At 56.2% G+C, this 27629-nt stretch overlaps 2 protein-coding genes across 2 annotated transcripts in view; both read left to right on the top strand.

Moving 5' to 3' along the window:
* Window positions 1–424: 424 nt before the first annotated feature.
* On the top strand, window positions 425–3058 carry MSRB1 (methionine sulfoxide reductase B1). The gene is made up of 4 exons (XM_021547652.3): window positions 425–526; window positions 792–934; window positions 1186–1300; window positions 1746–3058. Exons 1-4 carry the CDS (start codon window positions 472–474, stop codon window positions 1769–1771), a joined length of 339 nt encoding a protein of 112 aa, XP_021403327.1. The 5' UTR covers window positions 425–471; the 3' UTR covers window positions 1772–3058.
* An 18883-nt stretch (window positions 3059–21941) lies between these two features.
* The window catches only part of HS3ST6 (heparan sulfate-glucosamine 3-sulfotransferase 6), a 34866-nt gene continuing 29178 nt past the window's right edge, over window positions 21942–27629 (top strand). Inside the window, exon 1 of the mRNA XM_031506104.3 lies at window positions 21942–22405. Within this exon, the coding sequence (XP_031361964.1) occupies window positions 22020–22405 (386 nt within the window). The 5' untranslated portion in view covers window positions 21942–22019. The remainder of the gene's footprint in view (window positions 22406–27629) is intronic.

Here is a 27629-nt window from a genome sequence, read left to right on the forward strand (position 1 = left end):
CGCCAGGTACCGGGACCGCCCCGGGACCGCCCCGGCACCGCCGGGCCCGCAGCGCGGCGGGGCGGAGCCGCTGGGGCGGGACCGGAGGAGGGACAGGGGAGGGACACGGGGGTGGCCCGGAGAGGGGCGGGACACGGGTGGGGGGTGGCCCGGTGGTGGGAGGGACACGGGGGTGGGAGGGACATGGGGGTGGCCCGGTGGGTGGGACACGGGTGGGGGGTGGCCCGGTGGTGGGAGGGACACGGGGGTGGGTGGCCCGGTGGGAGGGACACGGTGGTGGGAGGGACACGGGGGTGGGTGGCCCGGTGGGAGGGACACGGTGGTGGGAGGGACACGGGGGTGGGTGGCCCGGTGGGTGGGACACACGGAAAGGGGGGTGGGTGGCCCGGTGGGTGGGCGTGGCGGGGGGCGCGGCCGGGCCAGCGGAACAGAACGGAACGGAACGGAACGGGCCGGGCGGCGGGCGCAGCCATGTCCTTCTGCTCCTTCCTGGGGGGAGAGGTGTTCAAGGACCACTTCCAGCCGGGTGAGGGGGGCTCCCCGCGGGCTCCGGGGGGATCCCCGGCGGGGCGGAACCCGCCGGGTGAGCGGCTGGGGGGGTTCCGGGGGGTTTCGTTCTGCGGAGCATCCTCCAGCCGTGGGTCCGGGCGGGGGTCCCGCTGGGGGAATCCTCCGTGATGAGCCGCTTGTGGGGATCCTTCTACGTGGGGGTGCTGCCCCTGCACCCCCCTGCTTGCCCTGGGGGTGCCCTGCGGGTGCCGTGTCCCCGCGCTGACCCGGCCCCTCCGCAGGTATTTACGTGTGTGCCAAGTGTGGCCATGAGCTCTTCTCCAGCCGGGCCAAGTACGAGCACTCGTCGCCGTGGCCGGCGTTCACCGAGACCCTGCGCGGGGACAGCGTGGCCAAACGCGAGGAGCGCCCGGGAGCCCTAAAGGTGCGCATCCCCAACCTCGGGCTGGAACAGAAAACACCCCCGAACCTCGGGCTGGAACAGAAAACACCCCAGAACCCTCGGGCTGGAACAGAAAATACCCCTGAACCCTCGGGCTGGAACAACAAACACCACCCGAACCTCGGGCTGGAACAGAAAATACCCCCAAACCCTCGGGCTGGAACAAAAATCATCCCCGGGCTGCTTCTCCATCAAAACCAGATTTCTGCCAACCCTTCCCCTTGCTTCTCCAGGTGACGTGTGGCAAGTGTGGCAACGGGCTGGGCCACGAGTTCCTCAACGATGGGCCCAAGAGGGGCCAGTCCCGCTTCTGAATATTCAGCAGCTCGCTGAAGTTCCTCCCGAAAGGTACCGGCTGTGGCTTGGCAGCTGTCCCAGCCCCGGAGTCATGCAGGCTGGCAGCGCTGTGCTGCTTTCAGCAGGGCGGCCTTGGCCCTGCTGATAACGCCAGGGATAAATCTGGCTCAGTCTGCTCAGCTCGGGGCTCCCCGAGCTCGGCACCACGGGTCTCCGTGGGTTTGAGGGGTGGCTGAGTTTTGGGGGTTTCTCTGGGGGTGCAAAGCGAGGGCAGGGCTGGCACTGGGGGGCTTTGCTGGCCACTCCCTGGGGAAGTTGTGGAAGGAAAGGCTGTGGAGGAAAGGCCTCAGGAGGCTGAATTCCAGGCCATGAGCTGCTGTCCTGCTGGCCAGGCTGTGGTGCTGGTGATGTTGTGTAGCAAAACCTCCATTTTAAAAAGGGCTGGTGATTCTGGAGGAAGAAACACGAGCCCTGATTGCTCCTCCTCTGTTTTTAGGTAAAGCTGACCTGACGGAAAAATAAGTGAGCTGCTGCACCTGGCACTGCCCTGGGCTAATCCTGCCTTCACTCCTTGGGATGTGCTGTCCTGCCAAGAGGACCCACAGCAGGAGCAACCCCGAGGAAGCTCCTGCTCCGAGTTTTCCCCTGATTTCCTGGTCACGGTTTCCCCTTGGTTTCCCTGTCAAGGTTTTATTCCCTGATTTCCCTGTCAGGGTTCCCCTGTTTTCCCTGTGCCAGTTCCCCTCAATTTCTCTGTCACGGTTCTCCCCTGGTTCCCCTGTCCTGGTTCTCTCCTGGTTTCCCTGTCCTGGTTCTCTCCTGGTTTCCCTGTCCTGGTTCTGTCCTGGTTTCCCTGTCCTGGTTCTGTCCTGGTTTCCCTATCTTGGTTCTCCCCTGGTTCTCTCCTGGTTTCTCCGTCCTGGTTCTCTCCTCTTCTCCCTATCTTGGTTCTCTCCCGGTTTCCCTGGCCCAGTTCCTCCCTGGGCTGCTCCAGCTCCATCCAAGGAGCTGCTGTGCCTGTGCTGAGCTCGGGGAGGGTTTGCTGCTGACAGTGTCCAGAGCCCAGGCAGGCACTGGATGCACTCCAGGGAGGCTCCGCTGCCACTTGCAGGGACTAAGGCAGGATTAGCCCAGGCCAGGGTCAGGACTAATCCCTGGAGCTATTCTGGGCTGGGATCATGGTATGAACTGCCCTATATAAACCCTCCAGGGTGCTGGGGCGGGGATGTTTTATGGTCCCACATGTTTTCTGGGCAGCATCCAGGTGTTTTCCCCCTCTGCCCACCTCCCACGCTGCAGAGACGTTTCCACTCCGGGGTCCTCGACTCTGCCCTGGCCTTACACCCGATCCAGCACTGTGCAATAAATTCCAGGGGCACTCGGCTCCCTCCTGGCTCTGCCCTGCTGGGAGGGAGGCTGGAATTGGGCCCCAGAGCTGCGCTTGGCACCGCTCAGGCTCAGGATCGTGGCTGTGCTGCCTCAGTGCTCCCAAGGGCTGCCACACTGCTCCTCCTCAATTCAGTGCCTCGTTCCTGGCCTTCCCTCCCTGGCCCAGGAGCCAAATCCTCCTCTGGAAAGGATTTCCCTGGAAGAGGGAAAAGGCTGTTTGCTGAGCCGTGGGTTTAGAGGGGCTGTGCTGCTGGTGCAGCTGCACTCGGGGACACCTCGCGGGCTTTTACCTCCGCGTGTTTTCCCTCAATCCCACGGATCCCAGGGCACCAGGGCAGGTTTGCCAGCCCAGCTCACTCCCTGGAGCTCACTGCAGGTCTTGTACCTCTCCATGTTGAAATAAAGCACTGATTCACTGTGTTGGAGGGTTGAACACGCTGGGAATGGCATCCCAGCACTGTGGGCTCCTGCTCTGCTCCCTGCTGCAGGGCTGGGGGGTGGGGGGGTGTGCTTTTACCTGGAATCTCTTCCCATTTCCCCACCTGTGCCATTGCAGAGGGGGTTGCTGAGGCATGGGAGGCCTCTGGGCATTGCCAGAGCCAAAGCTCCCCTGGGAACGTTTCTCTTCTCTCCACTGAACACTTTTTCCTAAATGAAGCTGTTTTAGCTTGTTCCCAGTGTGTTCTTGGTACTTCCTGGGCTCTCAGCATTTTCTGGGCACAGGGAGATGAGTTTCTCACCAGAAGTTCCCCAGAAGTTCTCACCAGAAGTTCCCCAGAAGTCTGCAGGACTGGAAGCCACAACCCTCAGTCTCACAGGGGATCTTCACCCCCTTGGAGCTGGATCCCAGATCCCTGGAGCCTGGAGGCTTGAGCTGGGCTTTGCTGGGCTCCAGCTCCCTGCTCCAAGGGGCTGAGGTCCCCTCTGGAGCTCAGGAGCCAGTGCCAGCTCTCCTCCCACTGCCCTCAGCTCGGGTCAACCTCTAATTATTCACCAGGTTCCAGTCTGAAGGTCCAATCTGCCTTTTCACTCATTAATCCTTGGATTTTAGGGCATTAAGGGGAAATTCTGCCCTGGGAGGTGGGCAGACCTGGCACAGGTGCCCAGAGCAGCTGGGGCTGCCCCTGGATCCCTGGAGTGTCCCAGGCCAGGCTGGGCAGGGCTGGGAGCACCTGGCACAGTGGGAGGTGTCCCTGCCATGGCAGGGGTGGCACTGGGTGATCTTTAAGGTCCCTCCAATCCAAACCATTCCAGGATTCTCTCAGGTGACATCCAGGTGAGCCCTGGAAGGGATTTTTGGAGTGGTTTCCCCTGAGATGCTGCAACGGGAAGAAACTTGGGAGGGGACAGCAGCAAGGGGACAGCAGAGCTTCCTCCCCATGGTGGGCAGCGTGTGCCAGGGGGGATCCGGCTGGGATTGCTCCATCCCATCCCTGCCCAGCGTCCTGTGCCAGCCAGGGGGGATCCGGCTGGGATTGCTCCATCCCATCCCTGCCCAGCGTCCTGTGCCAGCCAGGGGGGATCCGGCTGGGATTGCTCCATCCCATCCCTGCCCAGCGTCCTGTGCCAGCCAGGGGGGTCCGGCTGGGATTGCTCCATCCCATCCCTGCCCAGCGTCCTGTGCCAGCCAGGGGGGATCCGGCTGGGATTGCTCCATCCCTGTCCTGCCCAGCGGATCCAGCCGGGATTGCGGATCCAGACGGGATTCCTCCACGCTGCCTTGCAGTTTGTGGATGTGGGCACGGGAGGGTGCAAGTGCCTTTCCCAAGCCTTCCAGAGAGGGAAGGGAAGGAGGAGGATGTTCCTGTGGGATCCCCTGCACCAGCAGGGAAATATCCCCGAAGGCAAAGCTGCCCCGCTCGGGGATGGTTTAAATAGGGGTGGGGCATTTTCATGGAAATCTGGCTGGAGATGGGGTTTTAGTGGGAATATTAAAGACCTGAGGGTGGAGAGCTCCAGGCAGCGCCTGGTGTTGAGGATTCAGGATCCCATCCCATTCCCGGTCCCATCCCATTATCCCATCCCATGGATCCTATCCCATGGATCCTATCCCATCCCATTATCCCATCCCATTATCCCATCCCACTATCCCATCCCATCCCATGGATCCCATCCCATTAATCCCATCCCATTATCCCATTCCCATTTCCCATCCCATCTCACGGATCCCATCCCACTGATCCCATCCCATCCCATTATCCCATCCCATTAATCCCATCCCATCCCACTGATCTCATCCCATCCAATGGATCCCATCCCATTATCCCATCCCATCCCATCCCATCCCATCCCATCCCATCCCATCCCATCCCATCCCATCCCATCCCATCCCATCCCATTATCCCATCCCATTATCCCATCCCATCCCCCTCATTCCTGGGCACACGCGGTCCCTCCCTCTCCCCAGCGCTCGGAATTCTGCTCTTCCCCCTCCCTCCACGTTCCCTCTGCCATTCCCCCTCCCCTCATTATCCCACTAATGACAATTCCGCCTTAACGAGAGCATTTTGCTTCGTCGGGAGCAGCCGCCCCAGCCCGGCTCTAACGACACAAATTAAATTACGTCTCCAGGCCGACACCAACTTCCCTGATTGTTTAAGAAATCGCTCATTTCCTCCCCCGTAGCCTCCAGCTGACCTCCCCTTTGGAGTTTTGTCGTTTTTTTCCCCCCGCACGCCACGCACGGGACCTGCCCCTGACCCTCCTCGGGATGACTCCAGCCGCCGGCAAAGCATCCAGATTTAGATTAATTCCCTAATAAGACAACAAGCCCTATAGAAATTATGTTATCCAAGGAAAAGGCAAATGACCTGGAGGCACTCGGAAGCTCTAATTACCGCTGGTCCCTGGAGCCGGTGCCTGGCTGCTCCTCCTGCACCCCTGGAATTCCCAGCCGCGTTTCCAGCATCACAGGGACGGCCCCTTTCATGTTGCTGCGATTTTCTTGAATTTTATCCTTTGATCCACAGTTTTCCCCGCTCCAAAAGGCCAAGACCCCAAAGCAGCACTTTTTTGGGGGGTTTCACATCCCTTTGGCCGGGAGCACAGCCTGATTTGGGATGCTCTGGCACCGTCATTCCCAGCAAACATTTCCTTCATCCCAAGCTGTGCCAGCTCCCATCCCTCTGATGGCCTTTGGCATCACTTTGCTTCAAAGGGATGATTCGGGTTCTTTTTGGGGCTGTGAAAATGCAGGTGTTGCGTTAATTACAGGAAATAGAGGGATGGAAATTTAAAAATATCCCACCCTGTCATGATTTCTGGGTGACACGGGGCTGGCAGGAGGAGAGGAGCCAGACCTCACCTGTCCCCAGCACCTCCAGCTGGAGAAAATCCCAGATTTATTCCAGTTTGTTCAGCAATGACAGCTTCGTCTCCCTGTCCCAACCCCACCTCTCGGGGGCTGACACTGCCTTATCCCATTCCCCAGGTTTGCTTAATCCCCCTGAACCTCCCAGAGCCACAAGGTGGGGAAATGTTTTCGGCTTGTGGCGTGTGTTAATGAGGGAGATAATGACTGGAGTCATCCAGAGCGAGTCTGAGCACGCCGGAAAAATGTTTAGCCTGAGGAAAATTTTAATCCGGTTTTTTTTTTTTTTTTTTTTTTTTTTTTTTTTTTTTTTTTTTTGCCTGGCTGTCGAGATGTCTTTTTAAGGCAATTAGTGAGGGTTTAGTTGTTAATCAGTCATACTTAGACACTTGCTTTGGGGGTCTTATCTCCTGCTCCCAAGTAAGCATCGCCGGGAATCACCAGGTTCATTTTTGATGTCGGAAATGCCCGTCCCAGGTGGGAAATGCCCATCCCAGGTGGGAAATGCCCATCCCAGGTGGGAAATGCCCGTCCCAGGTGGGAAATGCCCGTCCCAGGTGGGAAATGCCCATCCCAGGCGTGTTCTGTGCTCAGCACCGGCTGCCCAGGGCAGCACATGGGAGCTTTAGATGGGATTGTTGTGTGTAGTAGAGATAATTCGTGCAATTTCTAGGATGAGTGATGTGATATTGAATATTTGTTGGAGTGTACACGTTTGTACTGGGACTCCCCCCCACCCTCGCAGGGAAACCTGGTGTGTGTTGGAACCCGATTGACACGTGAAAGGATGAGGCTGGCCAGGAGATGGGGATGGGCCATGGCTGGAGAGATGCGGGGACACCCAGGAGCTGATCATGGTGTGAGCGACCCGAGATGGATCTCATGGACCTGAGATGGATACCATGGACCCGAGATGGATATCATGGACCTGAGATGATGGATATCATGGACCTGAGATGATGGATCTCATGGAAATCCTGGGGCAGATCCATGTGAATGCAGTGTTCCCATAAATTTCATCAAGGGATTCAACAACTCCACACACTGAATTGTTCTCCCTCATCACCAAAATGAAAATCTCATTAACCTATGGACTCTGAATGGAAGAAAAGACTGACTGCCGAAATCTTGGCCTCAGGTGGAATTTTCCCTATAAAAACCGAATTTTCCCTATAAAAACCACTCGTGCCAGGCTGGAGGTGTGTGGGCATGGAGGGAAACCTCTGCTGAGGCTGAATTCTGGTGCCGACCCTGGGCTCGGCTCTGTTCTTTCCTTGTGGCTGGCTAGATAGAATTTGATTGCCAAAGAAATATTTTATCTTTTCATATTAATTTGGCTGGACAAATTTTCATTTATAACAGGATCATAGGAAAACTCTGTCCTGGAGGAGGCTGTAAAGCCCTGGAAGTGGCTGGTGGAGTCGCCAGCCCTGGAGGAGTTTGGGAACGTGTGGATGTGGACCTTGAACATCATCCCAGCCCTGCCACCATCATCCCAGCCCTGTGAGCATCAGTCCAGCCCTGTGAACATCATCCCAGCCCTGTGAACATCATCCCAGCCCTGTGAGCATCATCCCAGCCCTGTGAATATCATCCCAGCCCTGCCACCATCATCCCAGCCCTGTGAGCATCATCCCAGCCCTGCCACCATCATCCCAGCCCTGTGAGCATCATCCCAGCCCTGTGAACATCATCCCAGCCCTGTGAGCATCATCCCAGCCCTGCCACCATCATCCCAGCCCTGTGATCACCCATCCAGCCCCGTGGCTGCTCCCGTGGCCACCCCAGTGTGCCACCAGCCCCGGGCAGGGACGGCGATGCCCGCCGGGGCTCTCTCCCCACGCGGCTGCTCTTTCAAACCTTCCCCTTGACTGTCTGCAGGAATGATTTGTTGCTTGTAAAGCCGCCGTGATTAACTACAGTTTAGCCTCCTGGTTTCATGTCTTATCATGTTTCATCTCACACAAAAGACATTTACAGTCTATTTTCAACTTCAAAGCGAATGCTTCTTGCGTGACCATTAGGGCAGGCAGATATTTAAGCAGAACCTGTATGGCATTAGTGTCTCTTGATGTTCCCTGCTGAGTGAGGATGGATGGCTGCCCCAAAAGGCAGCTTTTTCCTATTGTTTTATGCACCACTGATTAATATTTCATGTTTCCACTGTTACAGATTTGCTGGCTGGCACTGGCCTGCCCCGACAGTGTTTCCTTCATGTCTTACATGTCCAGCTTTTGTGCTCTTGGACATGGGGAGTGCGACTCTTGGCAGGGTCCTCTGGGCTTATTGAAGCCTCCTGCCTGAATTTTTTTAATTAAGTTTCTCTTGACGACGTTAGGGAGGGTGCTGTGCTCTCCTTCCCCACCCACACCTCTGTGCTGTCCCTCACGGAGCCCTTGGCTGCCCCAGATTTGGGGTGGGAGCTGTGTCCCAACGGGATGGGAACAGCGCCAGGGAATGGATCCTGCAGCAGCCAGAGGTGAGGCTGGCTCCCGTCCTGCCCTGCAGAGGTGTGGGTGTGGGTGTGGGCTGGGCTGAGGAGCTGCTGCCATCCCTGGTGCCACCCCCTGTGACACTGGTGTCACCCCGGGTGCTGCCACCGCAGCCTGGCACTGCCAGGGGCTCTGCAGCCCAGCTCCAGAGGGAGCCTTTGCCCCAGATCCACTGTCAGAACTCACAATGTCCCTCAGACATTTTTGGAGGTTCCAGGCCCAGGTCAGAAGCATTTGAGACCCTGGCACAGCTGGACACAGCTGTGATTTTGGGTTTGAGCCATGGGATGAGTTACCAACCTTGCAGGAAGAACAAGAATCACAAAAGTTTAGATATTAGAGTAGAAGTAGTCACAAAGTAGAGGGAAGAATTTTTGAGTGCTGTACAGGGAGGTTTGGTTTTGTACATGGGGGTCAGAAGTTTTAAGATGGAGGAATGTAGGCTGGTCCTGTTTCTTCTCTTTCTTCTTCCTCACCTCCATGTTCTTGGTGGTGCTGGCACTCACAGATTGGTTTAGAATAGAAAATCACCATTTAATATAGGTAATGGGCATTGGGGGAAAACTGAAAATGTTTATCACGTAATGTACCATATAAAAGACAGCAGCAGCCCTGGGCAGGGGGGAGAAGAGGAAGAAGAAGACGAAGAAGACGAAGAAGACGAAGAAGACGAAGAAGACGAAGAAGACGAAGAAGACGAAGAAGATGAAGAATAAGAAGAAGAAGAAGAAGAAGAAGAAGAAGAAGAAGAAGAAGGAGAAGAAGAAGAAGAAGAAGAAGAAGAAGAAGGAGAAGAAGAAGAAGAAGAAGAAGAAGAAGAAGGAGAAGAAGAAGAAGAAGAAGAAGAAGAAGAAGAAGAAGAAGAAGAAGAAGAGGAGAAGGAGGAGTCAGAGAGGATGTCAGGGTGTGTGTGTGCCTCTGCCTGACCTGTGAGCAAACCACAGCAGCTCAAGGAGAAAATCTTTTAGATAACTTGCAATAAATTGCCTTGAGACCAGACAACAGAGACTGCTGAGCCTTTCCTTGGAAGCTCGGGCTGGAGGAGAGATTTTTCCACCACCCGGAGCCACCCCTGACCGAGGATGAGGTCCAGCAATCCACCACCCCTTCCACAGCACAATTCCCAAAAACCCCACTGAATTCCCAGCCAGCTTTGTCAGGGCAGATGAAAACAGCCCAGAAGCAAATTGCTCTGCCTGGGAGCCCCGCTGGTGTTTGCCAGAACTGTAAATTAAAATAAACCCAGGAACCGTGAGGGCAGGCTCTGCTGATCCTCCAGCCTGGAGTTCATCGAATTCAATTAGCCCCACCAGCAAATTGAGCCCGTTTTAATTCAGATGCAGGAGTTGTTGGGGCTTGATCCTTTAATTTCAGGAGTAGGGGAGCTGTGGGAACACTGCCAAGAATTTCTGCAGAGCCCAAATTTGCTCTGTGTGCTCAGGGGTCACCTCCAAGTTATGTCTGGGATGAGGTGGGAGCTTCCCAGAGCACCTGGGAGGGTACAAGGATTTCAAACTGCGTCATTATTAGGTGGAAAATAAAGACTTTCAGCCACCAGGAGGGAATAAGTGGTGGAGTTTATTTAAAGAGGAAAAGCTGCACTTGGGAGCGATGCTGGGGCCATGTGTCTGCCGGGCTGTGCTCATTCCTCCCAGATTATTTTAAATTGGAGCATCTTTTCTGCATCAGAATCTATCTTTGCTCCCTCCCCTCTGACGTCTTGGGATTTTATGGCCGGGGCTGCTCCTGCCAGCTCTGCTGGAAATCAACTTCCCTGCTTTGAACCCAATCTCGCAGCATCCAACCCAAAGCTGGGCTGCCAATGAGTTAATCCCGGATTAATTTGAATTTCTGCCTGGGCTGGGTGAAGCAGCAAGGCTCGGGCAGGATGTAAGGCAGGCGGGAGGTGCTGCCTCTCTCTGTCTGTCCATCTGTTGGAACTCAAAATGTCCCTCAGACATTTTTGGAGGTTCCAGGCCTTGGTCAGGAGCATTTGAGACCCTGGCACAGCTGGAAACAGCTGTGATTTTGGGTTTGAACCATGGGATGAGTTACCAACCTTGCAGGAAGAACAAGAAGTCACAAAAATTTAGATATTAGAGTAGAAGTAGTCACAAAGTAGAGGGGAAAATTATTTAGTATTGTACAGGGGGTTTTAGCACTTGTACAGGGGGGGGTTTACTTTGTACATGGGGGTCAGAAGTTCTAAGATGGAGGAAAGTGGGCTGATCCTGTTCTTCCTCCTTCTTCTTCCTCCCCTCCATGTTCTTGGTGATGTTGGCACTCACAGATTGGTTTAGAGAAGAAAAGCACCATTTAGTATAGGTAGTAGGTATTGGGGAAAAACTGTAAACATGGAACACGTAATGTACCATATAAAAGATAGAAAAACACCATTTAATATAGGTAATAGGCATTGGGAAAAAATGTAAACATGTAACACGTAATGTACCATATAAAAGATAGAAAAACACCATTTAATATAGGTAATAGGCATTGGGGAAAACTGTAAACATGTAACACGTAATGTACCATATAAAAGATAGAAAAACACCATTTAATATAGGTAATAGGCATTGGGGAAAACTGTAAACATGTAACACGTAATGTACCATATAAAAGATAGAAAAACACCATTTAATATAGGTAATAGGCATTGGGGAAAACTGTAAACATGTAACACGTAATGTACCATATAAAAGAGAGCAGCAGCCCTGGGCGGGGAGAGAAGAAGGAGGAGAAGAAGAAGGAGAAGAAGAAAGAAGAAGGAGAGAAGGAGTCAGAGAGGATGTCAGGGTGTGTGTGTGCCTCTGCCTGAGCTGTGAGCAAACCACAGCAGCTCAAGGAGAAAATCTTTTAGATAACTCACAATAAACTACCTCGAGACTGAACAACAGAGACTGCTGAGCCTTTCCTTGGAAGCTCGGGTTGGAGGAGAGACTTTTCCAGCGCACGGAACCCCAGACCAAGCCCAGGGTTCTCACATCTGTCTGTCTGTCTGTCTGTCTGTCCGGGTGTGGGTGCTGACCCCGCAGTCCCTGCTGTCCCCCAGGACAGAGCTGGGCTGCTGAGCTCCTTTCCCGGGAATTCCGGCTGGCACGGGCAGGGTTTGTGGGCACAGGGGGGGGCAGGGGAAGCTGGGCAGAGCCCCCAAAGGGAGCAGGGGTGGATTAAAGGGGAACGAGGAGGGGCTGGGATTTGCCAACACCCGCCGAGGGGCGAGGGGGATCAGGGCGAGACGGGTCCTGTCTTCAATCGCAGCTGCTCACGTGTGTGAGTCGCCCAAATATTTCAGGTATTTGTTTAATTTCTCCGTGTGCTGATGCTTATCAAACCTGGGGCTCGGACCAAGGCTCCGGGGAGGGGAACTGAGCTCTCCTGGTAATCCAAAGCATCGTTTAAATCAGCAAAATTCGGCTCAGATTGAGCCTCCCTGTGGGTTTCTGCGGGTCACTGTGGGGGCAGGATTGTTTTCACCCAGGGCTGTGCGGGGCTGAGTTTGTGCAGGATATTTTAGATCTCGGGGAAGTGGGAGCATCCAAAGGGAGCTGCGACCACCTGAGCTCAGCCTTGGCCAGCTGTGAGTGACCACCAGGGCTGGTCAGTGAGTGACCACCAGGACCAGGCTGTGAGTGACCACCTTGGGCAGGCTGTGAGTGACCACCCGGGCTGGTCAGTGAGTGACCACCAGGACCAGGCTGTGAGTGACCACCTTGGGCAGGCTGTGAGTGACCACCTGGGCTGGTCAGTGAGTGACCACCAGGGCCAGGCTGTGGGTGACCACCAGGGCTGGTCAGTGAGTGACCACCAGGGCCAGGCTGTGAGTGACCACCCGGGCCAAACCTCGCTGCTGCTTCCCAGGACAACCCACGAGGAAGCTCCAGAGACTGCAAACCATAAAGCAGTTTGTAAAATTAGCGGCTAATTAGCAGCGACTGCAGGGTACGAGGCCGGCTGCGCTCCCCAGCCCCGCTCCGGAGCCACATTGTGAAATTAGGGCCAAACAAGGGGTTTGGTACTACAAACGATTGGAGGAAATGGAAAAGCTCCCAGCAGAGCTCTGGCAAAGCAACATCTGCCCCCGGGCGGGCTGGAATGGGGTCTGGTGTCCCCACTGCCACCAAATCTGTTGTCCCCTGCTGTGGCACGGTGGGATGGGATGGACCAGCAAAATAACCAACCAACCAAAAAAAAAAAAATAACCCATGGAACAGCAAATCACCAACCAAAAAAAAAACCAAAAAAAACCCATGGAACAGCAAATCACAAACCAAAAACCCATGGACCAGCAAATAACCCCTGGGCACGGGTTAGTGTTGGTGAATGTGCAGGGCTGGGGTTTTCCCTTCCCTCTGCTCCTGGGCAGCCGCCAGGGGCTGAGGACTGCAAAGCATTTGCTGCAGAATCTGAGGAATTTGGAGTGAAACCCCCAAAGAAATTAAGGACAGATGGGCTAGAGGGGAAGAAAGAAACCCGAATTCCTTCTGCTGCTCGGTGCCTGCCTCCAGGGCACTGCCGCGTCCCTGGGGTGGACGGAGGGAGGGAGGGATGGAGAGAGGGATGGATGGATGGATGGATGGGGTGAATGGATGGATGGATGGATGGAGGGATGGATGGGGTGGATGGATGGATGGATGATGGATGGATGATGGATGGATGGATGGATGGATGATGGATGGATGGGGTGAATGGATGGATGGATGGATGGATGGATGGATGGATGATGGATGGATGGATGGATGGATGGATGATGGATGGATGGATGGATGGATGATGGATAGATGATGGATGGATGGATGGATGATGGATGGATGATGGATAGATGATGGATGGATGGATGGATGGATGGATGGATGGATGGATGGATGGATAATGAATGGATGATGGATGGATGGATGGATGATGGATGATGGATGGATGGATGGATGGATGGATGGATGGATGGATGGATGATGGATGGATGGATGATGGATGGATGGATGGATGGATGATGGATGGATGGATAATGGATGGATGGATGGATGGATGATGGATGGATGATGGATGGATGATGGATGGATGGATGGATGGATGGATGGATGGATGGATGGATGGATAATGAATGGATGATGGATGGATGGATGGATGGATGGATGGATGGATGATGGATGGATGGATGGATGGATGATGGATGGATGGATAATGGATGGATGGATAATGGATGGATGGATGGGCATCTTCCATGCCAGGCAAGCACCGTGAGGACACCAGAACCGTGCCCAAGGGATGATGCTCCTGCAGCACCCAGGCCCATCCCCGCTCTGCCCAAGGCTGACCCCGGTGGCCCTGGAGGTCTCGGGGCTCCTCTGGAGATCCCTGCTTCCCACCCGGCAGTGGAGCCACTCCTCGAGGGACCCGCGAGGAAAATAAACTTCTCCTCTTCCAACCATCAGCTGCGGGGCCGGGCTGACCCCGGGGGCTGCCCGGGGTGTGAGCCCCATCCCCACCCCGGTGTTTTTGTGCCCTAATCGCCGGGATTCGGAGTTTTCTGCTCGGGTTGGCGCTGGCAGAGTCACGCAACACCTGCGTGCTGACTTCAGCACCTCAAATATTTCTGATGCAATTCCTTTTCTTCCCCTCCGAAAGCGAACGCGATGTGCTAAGGGGTAGGAACGAAGCATAATCGCTCCTTTGTGTCAAATCGGCCGGGGGAAATCCGCAGCAGCTCGCTCGCAAAACTGGAGCTGCAAACGGGTTTTGGGATGGCCGGGAGAGGGAACCTCCCCGGAGTTTGTGGGGTGGGAAATGGGCATCTCCTCCTGTCTGAAGGGTAGAGCTGAGGGTCTGGGTTCGTGCTCAGGGGGCGTTTGATGTGTTTGATGTGTTTGATGTGTTGCCGTGTGCCAGCCCGGGGGAAAGCACCTCCAGATGAAGGCAGGGCTGGCAGAGCCGGGCCGGGCGGGGACGGGCCGAGCTTGGCGGCTCCAGATGCGAACCATGAGGCAGCGGCTCTTGATTTCATCCCTCGAGTAATTGGGCTGGAAGTCTGTGATGGTAATGACTCCACATCAAGCGCTCAGATGTGACCCATCCCGGCCAGGGGGGGCTGTGATGAATGTCCCCCAGATGTTCTCGCCCAGATGTTGTCCCCCGGGGGAGGCCAGCCCCACACGTGTGCTGTTAATAGCAAGGAAGATCTGAGGTTCAGGGTGACCACGGGATGGGGGGGCTTGGGGGGGTTTGGCCCCGTGTCCTGCTCGGTGCTGCGAGGGGTGGGGACGCTCCTGGCTCTGGGGAGCCCCCAAATTGAAATGAGCAGCGTCTATGCCTTGATGAATGTTCAGCTCTTTGTTAAAAAGATCAGCCGGGCAGGGGGCTCCACACGGAGCTCGCCCCCGCTGTTGTGGCTTTTTCCCGGGAGCTGAAGGGGGAGCTTTGAGTTGGGTTAAATCCCCTCCAGTGCCACCCTGCCATGCCAGGGACACCTCCCGCTGCCCCAGGCTGCTCCAAACCCTGTCCAACCCGGCCCTGGACACCTCCAGGGATGGGAGTTCAGGGAGTGGCACCATCCCTGAATGAAGGGTGGGGTGAAAATTCAGGATTCTGGCCTGAACTGGGAGCCTGATTCTGCTGCTGCTTCTGAAATTCGGGTTTGGACACATTAAACTCTGGAATCTGTGTTGCCCACAGGGGAGGCTTGGCCAGGGTTTGATCCAGTGCTGGGTTTTGTGTCCCTCTTTGTTTTCCTGTTTCCCAACCCCACCAACACTGGGAGCTCCTCCTGCCTCCAGGGAAAGTTTTGAACCCCCTTTCCTCCTTCCATCCATCCGAGATGTTCTCCTTCAAACCCCGCTTGTGTTTCACTGTGCTGGGCTCTGCTCCAGATGTTCCAATCCTCAATCCCTCACCTTTCTCTCCCTTTGGCCACTGGATATTGGCCTGAACCCCAGCCAGAAGAAAGCCATCCCCCACCTGTGCTTGGAACTAGCACGGGGCATGCCAGACCTCCACGGACTCCTAAACGTGGCCATCTGCACCTGGCAACAAGATTTGTTAATGGCAAACAAGGAAAACACCCCCTGCTCCTAAATGGGTTGAATTTTTATTCCCCTCTGAAAAAATAAAACATAAAAAAACACGCAAGGGAAAAAAAGAAACAAAACCAAAAAAAGGCAAAAAAGGAAACGTGAAAATGATTTTATTGGAAAAAGCCATTTCCCACAGAGATTGGGCACGGCCACGGGGAGCTCGTGGCTGTGACTCAGGAGAAGGAGGATGAGTCCCAGCTGCTCGCTGCTGGATTGGGAACAGCTCTGCGGGATCCCCACCTGCTCTGGGGGTGTTTGGGACAGGATTCTCCAGCCCTGCCCTCCCAGGTGCTGAGCTGGGCCTGTCTCAGGGCCCAGAGCCACTCCTGCCTCTCCTCCTGGCTTTCCCTCTGCATCCTCAGGGCTGCCACCCCTCCTTTGCCACCCTCTGTCACTTCAGGGGTGCTGCTGCACCTTCCAGGCTCCCCAGTCCCACCTGGCACTGTCCCAGTGCCTTTGGCACAACCCCCAGCCCAGCACTAGTGAAATGCCCCAGGGGCAAGGTTTTAGGCTAAAAAAATGTGATTAAACCACGCAGTGACCCTGCTGTGGGTGCATTCTAAACAAGAAATTAGAGAATCAGGAATTCCCGGAGTGCTTTAGGCTGGAAGGGACTTCAAAGCCCACCCAGTGCCACCCCTGCCATGGGCAGGGACAGCTCCCACCACCCCAGGCTGCTCCAAGCCCTGGCCAGCCCTGCCTTGGATCTCGCTGCTGTGGCCAGGAGAGGTTCCCTGGTGTTCCCCTCCTCCCTGGAGCCTCATTCCCCCACCCCAAATTCCATTTGTGCTTTGGAGCTTCAGGTGAGCAGCGGGTGTGGGAAGAGCAGCAGGAATTCCTGCTCCAGCCCTTCTTGGGACGCTTCCAGGCTCGTTAGGGAGATGTCTGTTTGCCCTGTAATGAACTCTAAATGAGCTCAGCAATGAATACAAAGCTCACTGTGGCTCCAGGAGGAGCTCCTGAAGGGCAGCTGAGGAGCTGGCAGGACAGCCCTGAGGCTCCTGGAGGAATCTGTGGGGATGGAGAGGATGAGGATGGTGAGCCCTGGCCCAGGGAATGCAGAGGTGGCTGCAGGAACTCCCCAGGGGCTGACCCTGCCTCATCCCTGGGGCTCTGACACCCCCCAGGCCGCCAGAGCCACTCTGGAGTCCCCAATCCAGCTGTGGCCTGCAGCTGGACAAGCTCCAGGCCTCACCTCTGGCTGCATCCCTCACCCTCTGCAAACACTGATCCTCGTGTGCCATCCCCTGGCTCCTTCCAAAGGGGCTTTTTCTCCTGGAAATGCTCCACACCTGCAGCCAGGAGAAGCAAATCCCTCTGGTGCCACAGAGCCGCGTGCCCAGTGGCTGGGTTACAGCAAATTAAACACAAAAAATGTCACTTTTGGGCCTCCCTCCCATCCCATCCCAGACTTTCTCACTCCCGGGATGAGGTGAAATCTGTGTCTCTCCCGTGTCCCCACCCAGGAGGGCACCACGGAGGGAATTACTGCTCCCAGGGGGTGTAAAATGGGGAACGAGGAGGGGACTGGGCTCAGGGCAGGGCCAGGACAGAGTCCCAGGGATGGCGTTTGCTCTCAGCTCTGTGGCTCTGCCTGCCCCAATAAAAATTGCACATTTCACGGAGGTTATTTTTCAAATTGAAGCTTGAAAAAAAAAAATAAAACCCCAAACCAGTGGGTTTTGGCTGCCTTAGCCCTTTATTGGGACGATTTTAAATCAAAAGCAGAAATTGGGGGGAGGCTCCTTTTGTGGCTCCAGCTGGATGGGATCCAACCCTGGCTGCTGGAGCCACCCGGGGCTCCCGTGGTCCTGCAGGTCACTGTCCCAAACTCCATCAGGACAGCACGCAGATGGTGTCCCCAAATCCTTCTTGGGCTGCTGGAGCCAAATTCTCCCTCCTGGGATGCTGCTGGGGCAGTGGGGTTGTGCTGTCCAGGCAGGCTGAGCCCCCAAACCCCCGCGGGGACGGGGAGCTGAGGTGACCAAAGCTCCTGCTGGTGACAGGGACAGCAGCTTGCTGGAGCTGGGGCTGGTTTTGCTCCTCCTCGTGGCACGGGGCCGTCTGCAGCTCCCCAAAATCGCTGTAGCCACGGGCAATTTTTCTGTGTTGGGAGTTGTGCGAAACCATATTAAGAAAAATCTCGCCCTGGCGCTGCTGGCTCTCCTCCAGGCTGGAAATTGCATTCCCCTGCTTGAAATTCCTCCCGGAGTTTCAGATGGAGAATGTACAACTTCACTTTCCATCTTGAGCTGCTGTCACACATTTTAATAACAGGGGCCGGGCTCCACCCCAGCCGTGGCCGCCTGCCAGGATTTTGGAGCCAACCCCTCGGAGCTGCTGCTGGGGCTGGGGCTCAGCCCCCCGAGCCCAGCCCAGCCCCTCGGCTGCCCCTGTGGCTTGGGTTTTAATCCTGGCCGGTGAATTTTTGGTGGCCCCAGGTGATGGGCACGGGCTGTGGGATCAGCTCCACGTGCTGCGCTGTGACCCATTCCTCCTCCTCGCTGCTCCTGGTTCTGTCAGCAGCTCTGGCACAGCCCTGACGGTCCCACCTGGAATTTTCCCTCTCCACCCTGCCTCTCCCCACTGCAGGACTGGGAGAAATCCCCCGGCACCGTCACGTTGCTGGTGGTTTCCCCATAAAACCCAGCAGATAAAAAAAAAATCTTGGGGAAAAACCTTTTCAAAGCCTTTGCAGAGCCCCCGATGGGACAAGAGCAGGGTGGTGGCACTGCCAAACCTCCTGGGGACATCCCGGTGTGCATGAGCCCGAGGTGGGGACAGCGGGGGTGACCTGGCGGGGCTTTGGGGACATCCCTGGGGACGGCGGGGGGACATCCCTGGGGATGGGGTTTCCTCTCCCCGAGCTGCCTTTTCTGGCTGGGCCGTGTTTGTGCCGCGCTAATTGGATTGGGCCGGCCGCGCTAATTGCCGCCGCTCCCAATCAAGCTGTGCGCGCCCCTGGGAAGCTCGCTCGCCTTTATCAGCCCCGCAAGCCGCGCCGCGGAGGTGACCTGCCAAATGATCCCCGTGTTCCTAAAGCGCTTTTCATCCCCCCGAGCCCTTTCCTTTCTCTCTTTGGAACAACAAACCCGGGGAAACCGCACAAATCCCAAAGCAGCTCCCGCCTGCCCGCGCTGGTGGGCACAGGGGGGGTCTGGAGGAGGTGACAGTGCTGGGGGCATCAGAGGGGTCCCACGCTGCTGGTTTTGGGGTGGTGCTGTGCTGATGCCGCTGGGTTTGTGCCCTGGTGGCGCTCGTCACTTCTCCTGGGTCGGGGTTTATGGGAAGAGCTGATCCCGCTGCTCTGGCCAGGATTTGGCCTCGCTCCTCCATGGAGCATCTCCCGCCCGGTGGCCACAGCTCCCAGGGAGCTGCCGGGCCACCAGCCCGGCCCTGGGGCTGCCCAGGGGCTGCTCACTCCTGCCAGGACCCTGGGAGGGGAGAAGAACCCTTGCTGTGCCTCAGTGGGGACAGTCGAGGCTGGCGAGGCCCTGGCACGGCCACCCCGGGGTGGCCACGGAGCTGTGAGCGTGGCCACTGCCAGCCAGGGCCACCAGACACAGGGAGAACGTTGCACAACTCATTTATTTCAACCCAAATGCCCCGATTTTGCTAAAAGCTTGCATGTGAGCTGCTCATCCTCCATTGCCTGAGCTGTCTGTCTGGTGGGGTCTGGCCTGAGTCCAGGGACCCTCCTGCAGGGGCCCCAAACTCTTCCAGACACGGGGCTGGGGTGACCTTGGGCACATCCCAAGCCCTCGGCGCCTGGCCCTGACCGCAGACTCGTGTTCTGAGCCTTTTTCCCAAATTTTGGAGGTGAGAAAGGAAGCCTCTGACTGCACTGCGGGGAGCTGGCGGTGCCAAGAGGCGCCGTGGCACCAGCCCTGCCAGGGCGAGGAGGGTGGGTGCCCTGCTCCCCCCTCCCACCCTCCTGGAGTCTCCCTGGCTGCGCTGGGACAGGATTTTCTCCGGACGGGTCTGCTCCTGCCAAACGTTTCCATTTGGACAAGTTGGCATTTTCCAAGAGCAACATTCCCCCTCCCAAGGCAAACAGGGAGCTGGAGCAGCTCCTGTTTCCAATGGCTCACGGAGAGGCGCCCGGGCTGGCGGGTGGCACGGGTGGGTGTGTTTGTGCTCAGGGAGCTGCTCCGCTAGTGAGCCTGCAGAAGGCTGAGCTGGAGCAGAGTTACAGAATAAAGCAGGGATTTATCCAAAGGCCTCCGTGGATCCACTTTGGGCACTGCAAGAGCCCGGCCAGGGCCGCACACAAGATGAACCAAAACGGTCCCAAAAATGCACGAGGTCTCCCTCTGCTTCTGTAAGTTTTGGTCCGTTTGCATTTTGGGGTTCATTGTTCAATTATAGCTTTAGGTAGTGAAGGTCCTCCTTGTTTTTCTCTCTTTAATTCCCCGTTGTTTCTGCTTTTTGGGCCTGGACAAGCTTGTGATGGTTGTCTTTGGTGAGGCTGGAGAAGGATTGCTCCGTGTGCCTGAGGGAACTTGCTGGCACACGCAGCTCAGAGTCACAAAGCACTGCAGCCCCGGGCCGGGCAATGCCCAGCCCAAACCTCGGCACCCCCGGCAGCCGCCGCGGTGCCACGCTGCTCCCTGGGCGCTGGGAGGGCTCCAGGCTGCTCCGGCCCGTGTCCATCTGTCCCTGTCCGTCCTGTGTCTGTCCGTCCCGTCCATCCCGTCCATCCCTGTCCGTCTCATCCGTCCCTGTCCATCCTTGTCCATCCCATCCATCCTGTCCATCCTGTCCATCCCTGTCCATCCTGTCCGTCCCTGTCCATCCATCCCTGTCCGTCCTGTCCGTCCCTGTCTGTCCCGTCTGTCCCGTCCGTCCCTGTCCATCCCTGTCCGTCCCGTCTGTCCCTGTCCGTCCCTCTGTGAGCTCCAGCAGCCCGAGAGGCAGCCACGAGAGGGCACAAAGCCCTGCAGCCAGGCAGCCGTGTCACCCTGTCACCCTGCAGCCCTGTCACCATGTCACCTTGTGACCGTGTCACCCTGCAGCCCTGTCACCATGTCACCCTTTGACCGTGTCGCCCTGCAGTCCTGCCATCCTCTGACCCTGTCACCCTGCAGCCTTGTCACCATGTCACCCTGTGACTGTGTCACCCTGCAGCCCTCTCACTGTGTCACCCTGTGACCGTGTCACCCTGTGACCGCGTCACCCTGCAGCCTTGTCACTATGTCACCCTGTGATGCTGTCACCCTGCAGCCCTGCCCCCACACTGCCACCCTGCAGTCCTGTCACTGTCACCGTGTCACCCTGCAGCCCTGTCACCCTGCCATCCTGTCCCCGTGTCACCCTGCAGCCCTGTCACCCCCCAGCCCTGTCCCCGTGTCACCCTGCAGCACTGCCATCCTACAAGTCCCCACTGTGGCCCTACAGGATTTTCAGGGACCCCAGTCCAGCCCTGCTGTCCCCTCCCCGTGCCAGGCCCTGGATCCCCGTCCCCCCACTCGGCAGCTCCTGGAAAACCCGGGAGTTCCATTCTAAAGAGAGTTAATTACGTTAATTTGCTAATTAAGACACCACACTGGTGCCTGCCTGGGATCCTGCTCTACTGCTGGAGTGGGACCCCAAAAACACCCACAGGAGCCCCGGGAATGGTGAGAGGGGCAGGGAATACAGGGAGGGAGAAAAATGGATGGGAAAAAGTGGTGAAGCATGGAGAAATGTGGGAAATCACGGGAAAACGTGTGAGAACACAGGGAAACGTGGGAAGCGTGTGGAAACACGGGGAAGCGCGGTAAAAATATGGGAAAACACGGGGAAATGTGTGGAAATGTGGGGAAATAGGGAGAAATGTGGGAAAATAAATAGGGGAGATGTCGGAAAAGAGGGAGAAATGTGGGAAAAGAGGGAGAAATGTGGGAAAATGAATAGGGGAAATGTGGGAAAATGAATAAGGGAAATGTGGGAAAATGAATAGGGGAAATGTGGGAAAATGAATAAGGGAAATGTGGGAAAATAAATAGGGGAAATGTGGGAAAATAAATAGGGGAAATGTGGGAAAATAAATAGGGGAAATGTGGGAAAATAAATGGGGGAAATGTGAGAAAATAGGGAGACGTGGGGAAATAAATAGGGGAAATGTGGGGAAAAAGTGAAAACATGGAGTAACACAGGGAAATGTGGGGTAACATGGAAAAACCAGCAGAAACGTGGGGGGGAAAAAGGAAAACACAGGGAAAACACGTGAGAACACAGGGAAATGTGGGGCGACGTGTCCCCTGTGTGGCAGGGCCGGGAGCGCTGCCCCGTGCGGGTGGCGGCCACGCGTGGGAGTGGGGAGGGGGGCTCGGGTCTGTCCCCGCGGGGATCCCGCGTGTGCCGCGCCCCTTCCCAATCCCCTCCCTCCCCTCCCTCCCCTCCCTTCCCCTCCTCGGGGCGTCACCGCCCCACGCGCGTGTTCCTCGCCCTCCCCCGCCCCGCGGGTGGGCGTGGGGGGCTCGGGGAGCGCCGAGGGGGGCGCGGCGGCGGCGCGGGATGCGCGGCCCCCGATGGGATGTAGCGGGCGGCTGCTGGGAGCCGCCGGGGGCCGCCGCGCCTCGCTGCTCCTCACCATGATCCTGTTCTTCACCTACTTCTTCTCCTGCCTGCCCGGGCCCTGCGAGCCGCTGCCGCCCGCGCTGCTGCGGCCGCCGCCCGCCGCGCTGCCCGCGGCGCCGGGGGGCTCGGGGGGCTCCTCGGGGGGCTCCTCGGGGGGCTCCGGGGGCTCCTCGGGGGGCGGCAGCCGCCGCTTCCCCCAGGCCATCATCGTGGGCGTGAAGAAGGGCGGGACGCGGGCGCTGCTGGAGTTCCTGCGGGCGCACCCCGGGGTGCGGGCGGTGGGTGCCGAGCCCCACTTCTTCGACAGGTGCTACGAGAAGGGGCTGCGCTGGTACAGGTGAGGAGGCGGCGGTGGTGGTGGTGGTGGTGGGGGGGGGGGTGATTGAGGGGGTCGGTAATTAGCGCGGAGATGCGGTAATTGCTGCCCGGACCGGCTCCGCAACAGGCGGGTCCCGGCAGAGAAAGCGGGGCCGGGGGAGGGTGCGGGTCCCCGGCGGGACGAGCGGGGGGCGGCAGCCCCGACCCCCGCCAGGGCTGGGGAAGGGGCTGGCGGCTGCTTTTGGGCTGCTGCAGTGTGAAAAGCGCTCCCCTTGTCCCCTCGTCCCCGTTTTCCTCCCTGTCCCTGCGCCTCCCATCCCGCATCCCGCCCGGCCAGGGACGGAGCCGGCAGCAGAAATGTGCTCGTTTCGCTCCCCGGGCGTCGCGATTTTAACCTTTAGCGCTTTATCCCCCCAGCCGCGCCCCCGTTTGCCCACTGGGCTCCTTTAGGAATTGTTTTATTCGTGTGGTTTCTAAAAAAAAAAAACATAAATAAGCGAGGACCTCGGGCTTGCTCCTGAGCGGGCGAGGGGGGAATCCGTGGGATCCTCGGTGGGTTTGTGGCAGAGGGCAGAGCTGCAGTGATCCAAGGTTTTTTTTGTTTTTTTTTTGGAGGGTTTCGATGGGATTGAGCCGTTCAGGCGATAAAACATTCGGAAGAGCAGCTACTGTGCATGTGGAGTGTATTAAACCCGCGTCTCCTGGCCAGCTCCAGAGCGGCCGGGCCAAGCGGAGTCGGGAGCGCTAAGTCCCTTGAAGCCGGGGGTGGAATCTGCCCCGTTAATTCTGAAGGCAATCCAAACGTTGTCGATGTATGAAAGCGCCGTGGTGTTCCCGGGGAAACATCTGAAAATCATAAAAGGAGTAGCTCTCCCTGTCCTTCCTGCCTGGCCAGCCCCTGCTCCCCGCGGGAATACCGCGTTTCTCTCCGTCTTTTGGGGGAGGCTGCAGCCTCCCAACCCTCGCCGAAGCAACAACCTGGGAAAAATCAGCGTGTTTAATGGAAAGAGTAATTGTAGTGGTAATCTTACCCGCAGACTTTCAGCTCTCCGAGCCCACATCTGGGCTGTAAAGTTAAGACTTAACACACCTTCAAAACCCAGTTAAGTAGCGGCGCTTATTTTTACGGCTGCACGAATATCCCCCTGATTTATGAGCTCGTTCCTCCGCTCCGCTCGGGTCCGCGCTGCTCGAGGAGCAATAATGATGAGCACTCATCTTTTTTTTTTTTTTTTGGGGGGGGGTGAGGACTGCGAGCCGGCTCCGGCTTGGCAGAACGGGACTTTAATGACTGCGAGAGCATCATTAACGCGGGGAAGATCGAGCGCTCTCATATCGCTCGGCGAGGCTCGCGGGACGGAGCGCGGAGAGTCGCAGAAATAAATCAAATCTTCCTTTGGGCGGCCCTGCTGCGCGTTTTTAGTGCTGGAAGTGCTTGCAGGGAGCTTGGCCTGACACCAGTTTCGAGATGATCCCGCATGTGGTTGTGGTAAATTTGGAGAAATGGAGCGGCGAAGGTTTTCTGGGCTGGGGAGAATCCGCATCCTCCGGGGCGAGGCAGAAATCGGGAGATGTTTTACTTGAACGCTGCATAAAGTGTGGTTTTAATCACACACACAACTATTTCCCTTCGCTTCCTCTCCTCTCTGCCTCTTGTTTTGTCTTCTCACAAGACCTCGCAGTACCGAGGGATTTTATCCTCGGCAAAGCCAGACAGAGCTAAATGTTTAAAGCTGGGATGTGCTGGAGTGGAGGGAAAGAGAAGTTGGACAGAAAATCGGGTTTTTCCTATGGATATCTCCAAAGTGGTGTAAACATTTTTAAAATATTTGAACTTGCTAGGAAACCGAAATTACACCAACTGCTTCTCACGCCAGCATATTTGGCCCGAAGGCACCTGTAGGTTGTTGCTTGTTTTGAGTAAATGTGGAAAAAGAATTCCCTTGGAAGTATCACTCCAGAATTATTTTGTTCTTGCTTAGTAGCTCCGTCCCGTAGTGATTTCCCTGCCCTGGCAGGAGCATCTCCTCGTGGGTGATGAGTAGTTTGTTTTAAGTCACTGACTGAAATAATTTATTCTTACTGGATTGTTTTATTTAATTTAAATTTGAAATGGCCCAAAGCCCTTTTTTTTTTTTTTTTGTAGTAGTAGTAGTGAAAGGAAAATGTTCTGCAAAAGCATCTCCTACAGAATTCCTTGAGTTACTACAGCTTTAGCTAATTCTAAGAAGATTAAACACCTTTTTGAGGCTGCAGCGTAAATGATTTAATGGCTGATCCAAGCATGATGGGATGTTTTCTCCTCAAGCAAAACACAATTTTAATTTTTTTGGCACTCAGTGCTGCTTGAAGGAAACTTAAATAAAAAAGAAGAGGTGATGCTGGCGTGCTGCTGGGTGTGGGGGGGGTCCCCTTTGGGAGCCTGGGACTGTGTTTGATATTTGGGAATGTAGGTGAGGACAAACGGGAAAAGCTGAACTGAATCCGAGCACTTTGGGGTGATGTTCAGAAATCCACTGCAAACCTCGGAGTGCCTGTGAAGGAAGGTGTGGGGGGTCCTGCCTGTGCCCGTGGGCATGGAGGAAAACAGCATTTGTGGGGTGAAGGGGTTTGAGGAACCCCCTCGGTGTGGGGGGAGCGGGTTTGGGCTCACAGGGGACATTTGGGACGGGGTCACCCCTTGTCTGCTGGGGCTGGGGCTCTCCTGGGGCACTGCTCTGCTCCACTGGGGACGTTTTGGGGGCCTAGCAGAATCCTGGCATGGGATTGTTCCCTTTTGGGATGCCCAAGCCGCTCTGCTTCCCACGCAGAGGTCCCGGCGGCTCCGGCTGCCTTTGGCACAGCTTTTGGGGGGATGGAGGCAGGAGAGGAGGGGAGCAGCAGCTTTGGGGAGCCTGGCGGTGCTGGGAGAGGGGCCTGGCTTGCACGAAAGGGAATTCAGCTCTGAGGGAATCCTGTGCAAAGCTCTGAGCCCCACGCAGCCCATCCAGAGAGGTCTCCTGGTCCCCATCTTTGTGTCCCCAAAGCTTTGTGGCACCATGGCTCGGTGTCAGTGGGTTTTCCCCTGTCTCGGGTTTCCCTGTGTGATCTGGGATCCCTGGCCCTCTCCTCCATCCTGGTTTTTTCCTGTTTTTCCAAGGGCCAAAGGAAGGCTGAGGCAGGAATGGTGCTGGGCCAAGGCTCCCTCACCCCACGTCCCTTGGGACCGAGCCCTGGCAGTGCACGCAGCGGGGTTGTAGGAATTGTAAAAAATCCCCTATTTTCATACCCTTTGCAGCAGAAGTATTAAAAAGCACTATGGGATGTCTAGCGATTGTCCCCCTGCAGCCAGAGGGACGCGAGGAGCTGGAATCCCCACCGAGCATCCTCTGGCCCTGCAGAGCCAGCCCAGAGCTCCGAGACTCTCAGAGACCAAACTTCACTTTCCATTCTCGGTTTTGCCAACACGAAATCTGGCACGAGTGGGGAGGAACTCCCCGTGGGGTTCCTCCTGAACTCCCCGTGGGGTTCCTCATCCCTCTGTGCTCCTGCTGGCGTGTCCCAGCTCGGGAGAACCTCCGGCGGGGTGGAGGGGGAGTGGGGTTTGCCCCCTCCCCTTCGCCAGCCCCATTCACAGGAGCGAATAACGCTCTTGAAAGGCATCCAGGATTTCTTGAGCCAGACTTTGTTATCTCGGAACCTCGCAACCCCGACGCCTTTGAGCGACAGGGGAAGGACGCGGCCGCGGCGCTGCTCTTTTGACTTTTGCCGGGAGCGTTCTTGGCAGCTGAAAAGTGCAGCTAAGTAGGTGCCTGGAGGGGTTTTTGTGCGTGTTGTGATTGTACAGACAGATCGAGCCACTCTATAGCCGAGCTGCTGAATGGAACCGGCTCCTCCGGAGCCACCGGGCTGCGGATTTTGGCAGCGCTCTCGTGGCCCCTTCCAGGGCGAGCTTTCCTGGGGGAAGCGCAGAGGTGGGAGAGACAAAGCAGCGCGGCCGGAGCTGCTCCGGGACGTTTATCTTTATTCATCGGCACCGCTAATCTCCCTCCTGATGGACTCGATTTCAGAGCTGCCCTTGTTTTCCCGGGCCACTCGCAGACGCTCAGCCCTGCAGCTTCTCGCCTTTATTACTTTGCAATCTTTTATCTTTTATTTTTTTTTTTTTTTCCACTTCCATTCACAAGTGAGACCTTTCTGTCTCAGCTTCCCCCGCATCCTCACCTCCGTGTTTGGGAAATGAAACCTGGAGTACAAAGAAAACATGCGGGAAACCTGAGAAATAGCTGATTTTAACGAAGAATAAGAGACATTAAAGCTTTTACTTAAGGCGTGTAGTGTTTTGGGTTGGCTTTCGTGCACTGTCCCAGCGCTACTCTTAGGACCAGGCTGATGTGCCTGTTTTCTGCTCCCCGACACACACCCAGCACTGCCCGCTCTTGGGAAGCAATCCGTAATTCGTGCAAAGTTTGGGTTGCTGCAAACTGCTTTCACGTGGGATTAAAAATAGCTTTTACTGCCACGATGAGGAATTAACATTCGAAACCATTTAAAGGGCTCCCAGCTGCGATGGCTGCGGCTGGGGAGGGAGAGGGGCTGTGCCTGTCCTGTTTTGGGGGGTCGGTGATGGGCTGAGGAGCACAGCTCAACCCTCCTGCCCCCATTCTCGTGCTCTTATTGCTTTATTTCCACACGGCCGGGTTTTCTCCCCGATCCCATCAAGTGCACGTTTGGGAGCCCGAATTTGAGCCGGGCTCAGCCTCCGGGGGAAATGAAGTCGCGCTGTTCCTTGTGCTGTCGCTCAGATCGTGTGGGGCTCCGGTGGTTGGAGCTGCCTGTTAATGTTGGTTGGGATTTTGGGGATAAAAGCTGCGATTTGCAGGGTGGAAGCTGCTCTTCCCGGCTCAGGAATGCTTTCCCTGTCTCCGGCTCTGTTAAATAAATGGGGGGATTACACCCGGGCTGGGCAGGAGTAACCTGAGTTCCTAAAGGATTTCGGATCTGCCAGCATTTCTATCCCAGGCTGCTTAAATACACCCAGAAATCACAGGGCTGTTTAAAAAGAAAAATATTATGGGAATTAATACCTTTGGAAAAGGCTTCTTTATTCCTGTCCTTTCTCTTGTGCTCTCCGTTGTAACCTCAGGGGGTAGAAATTGAAATATGGAAACATGGCTTTTTTTTTTTTTTTGTCCACGTAACTCAAGAGAAGTTTTGAAAATATGTCAAATATTGCCAAAAAATTCACCAGAAAGCCACAAGGC

Source organism: Lonchura striata, chromosome 14 (genome assembly GCF_050655825.1).
Source record: "Lonchura striata isolate lonStrDom1 chromosome 14, ASM5065582v1, whole genome shotgun sequence".
NCBI classification, from domain to species: domain Eukaryota; kingdom Metazoa; phylum Chordata; class Aves; order Passeriformes; family Estrildidae; genus Lonchura; species Lonchura striata.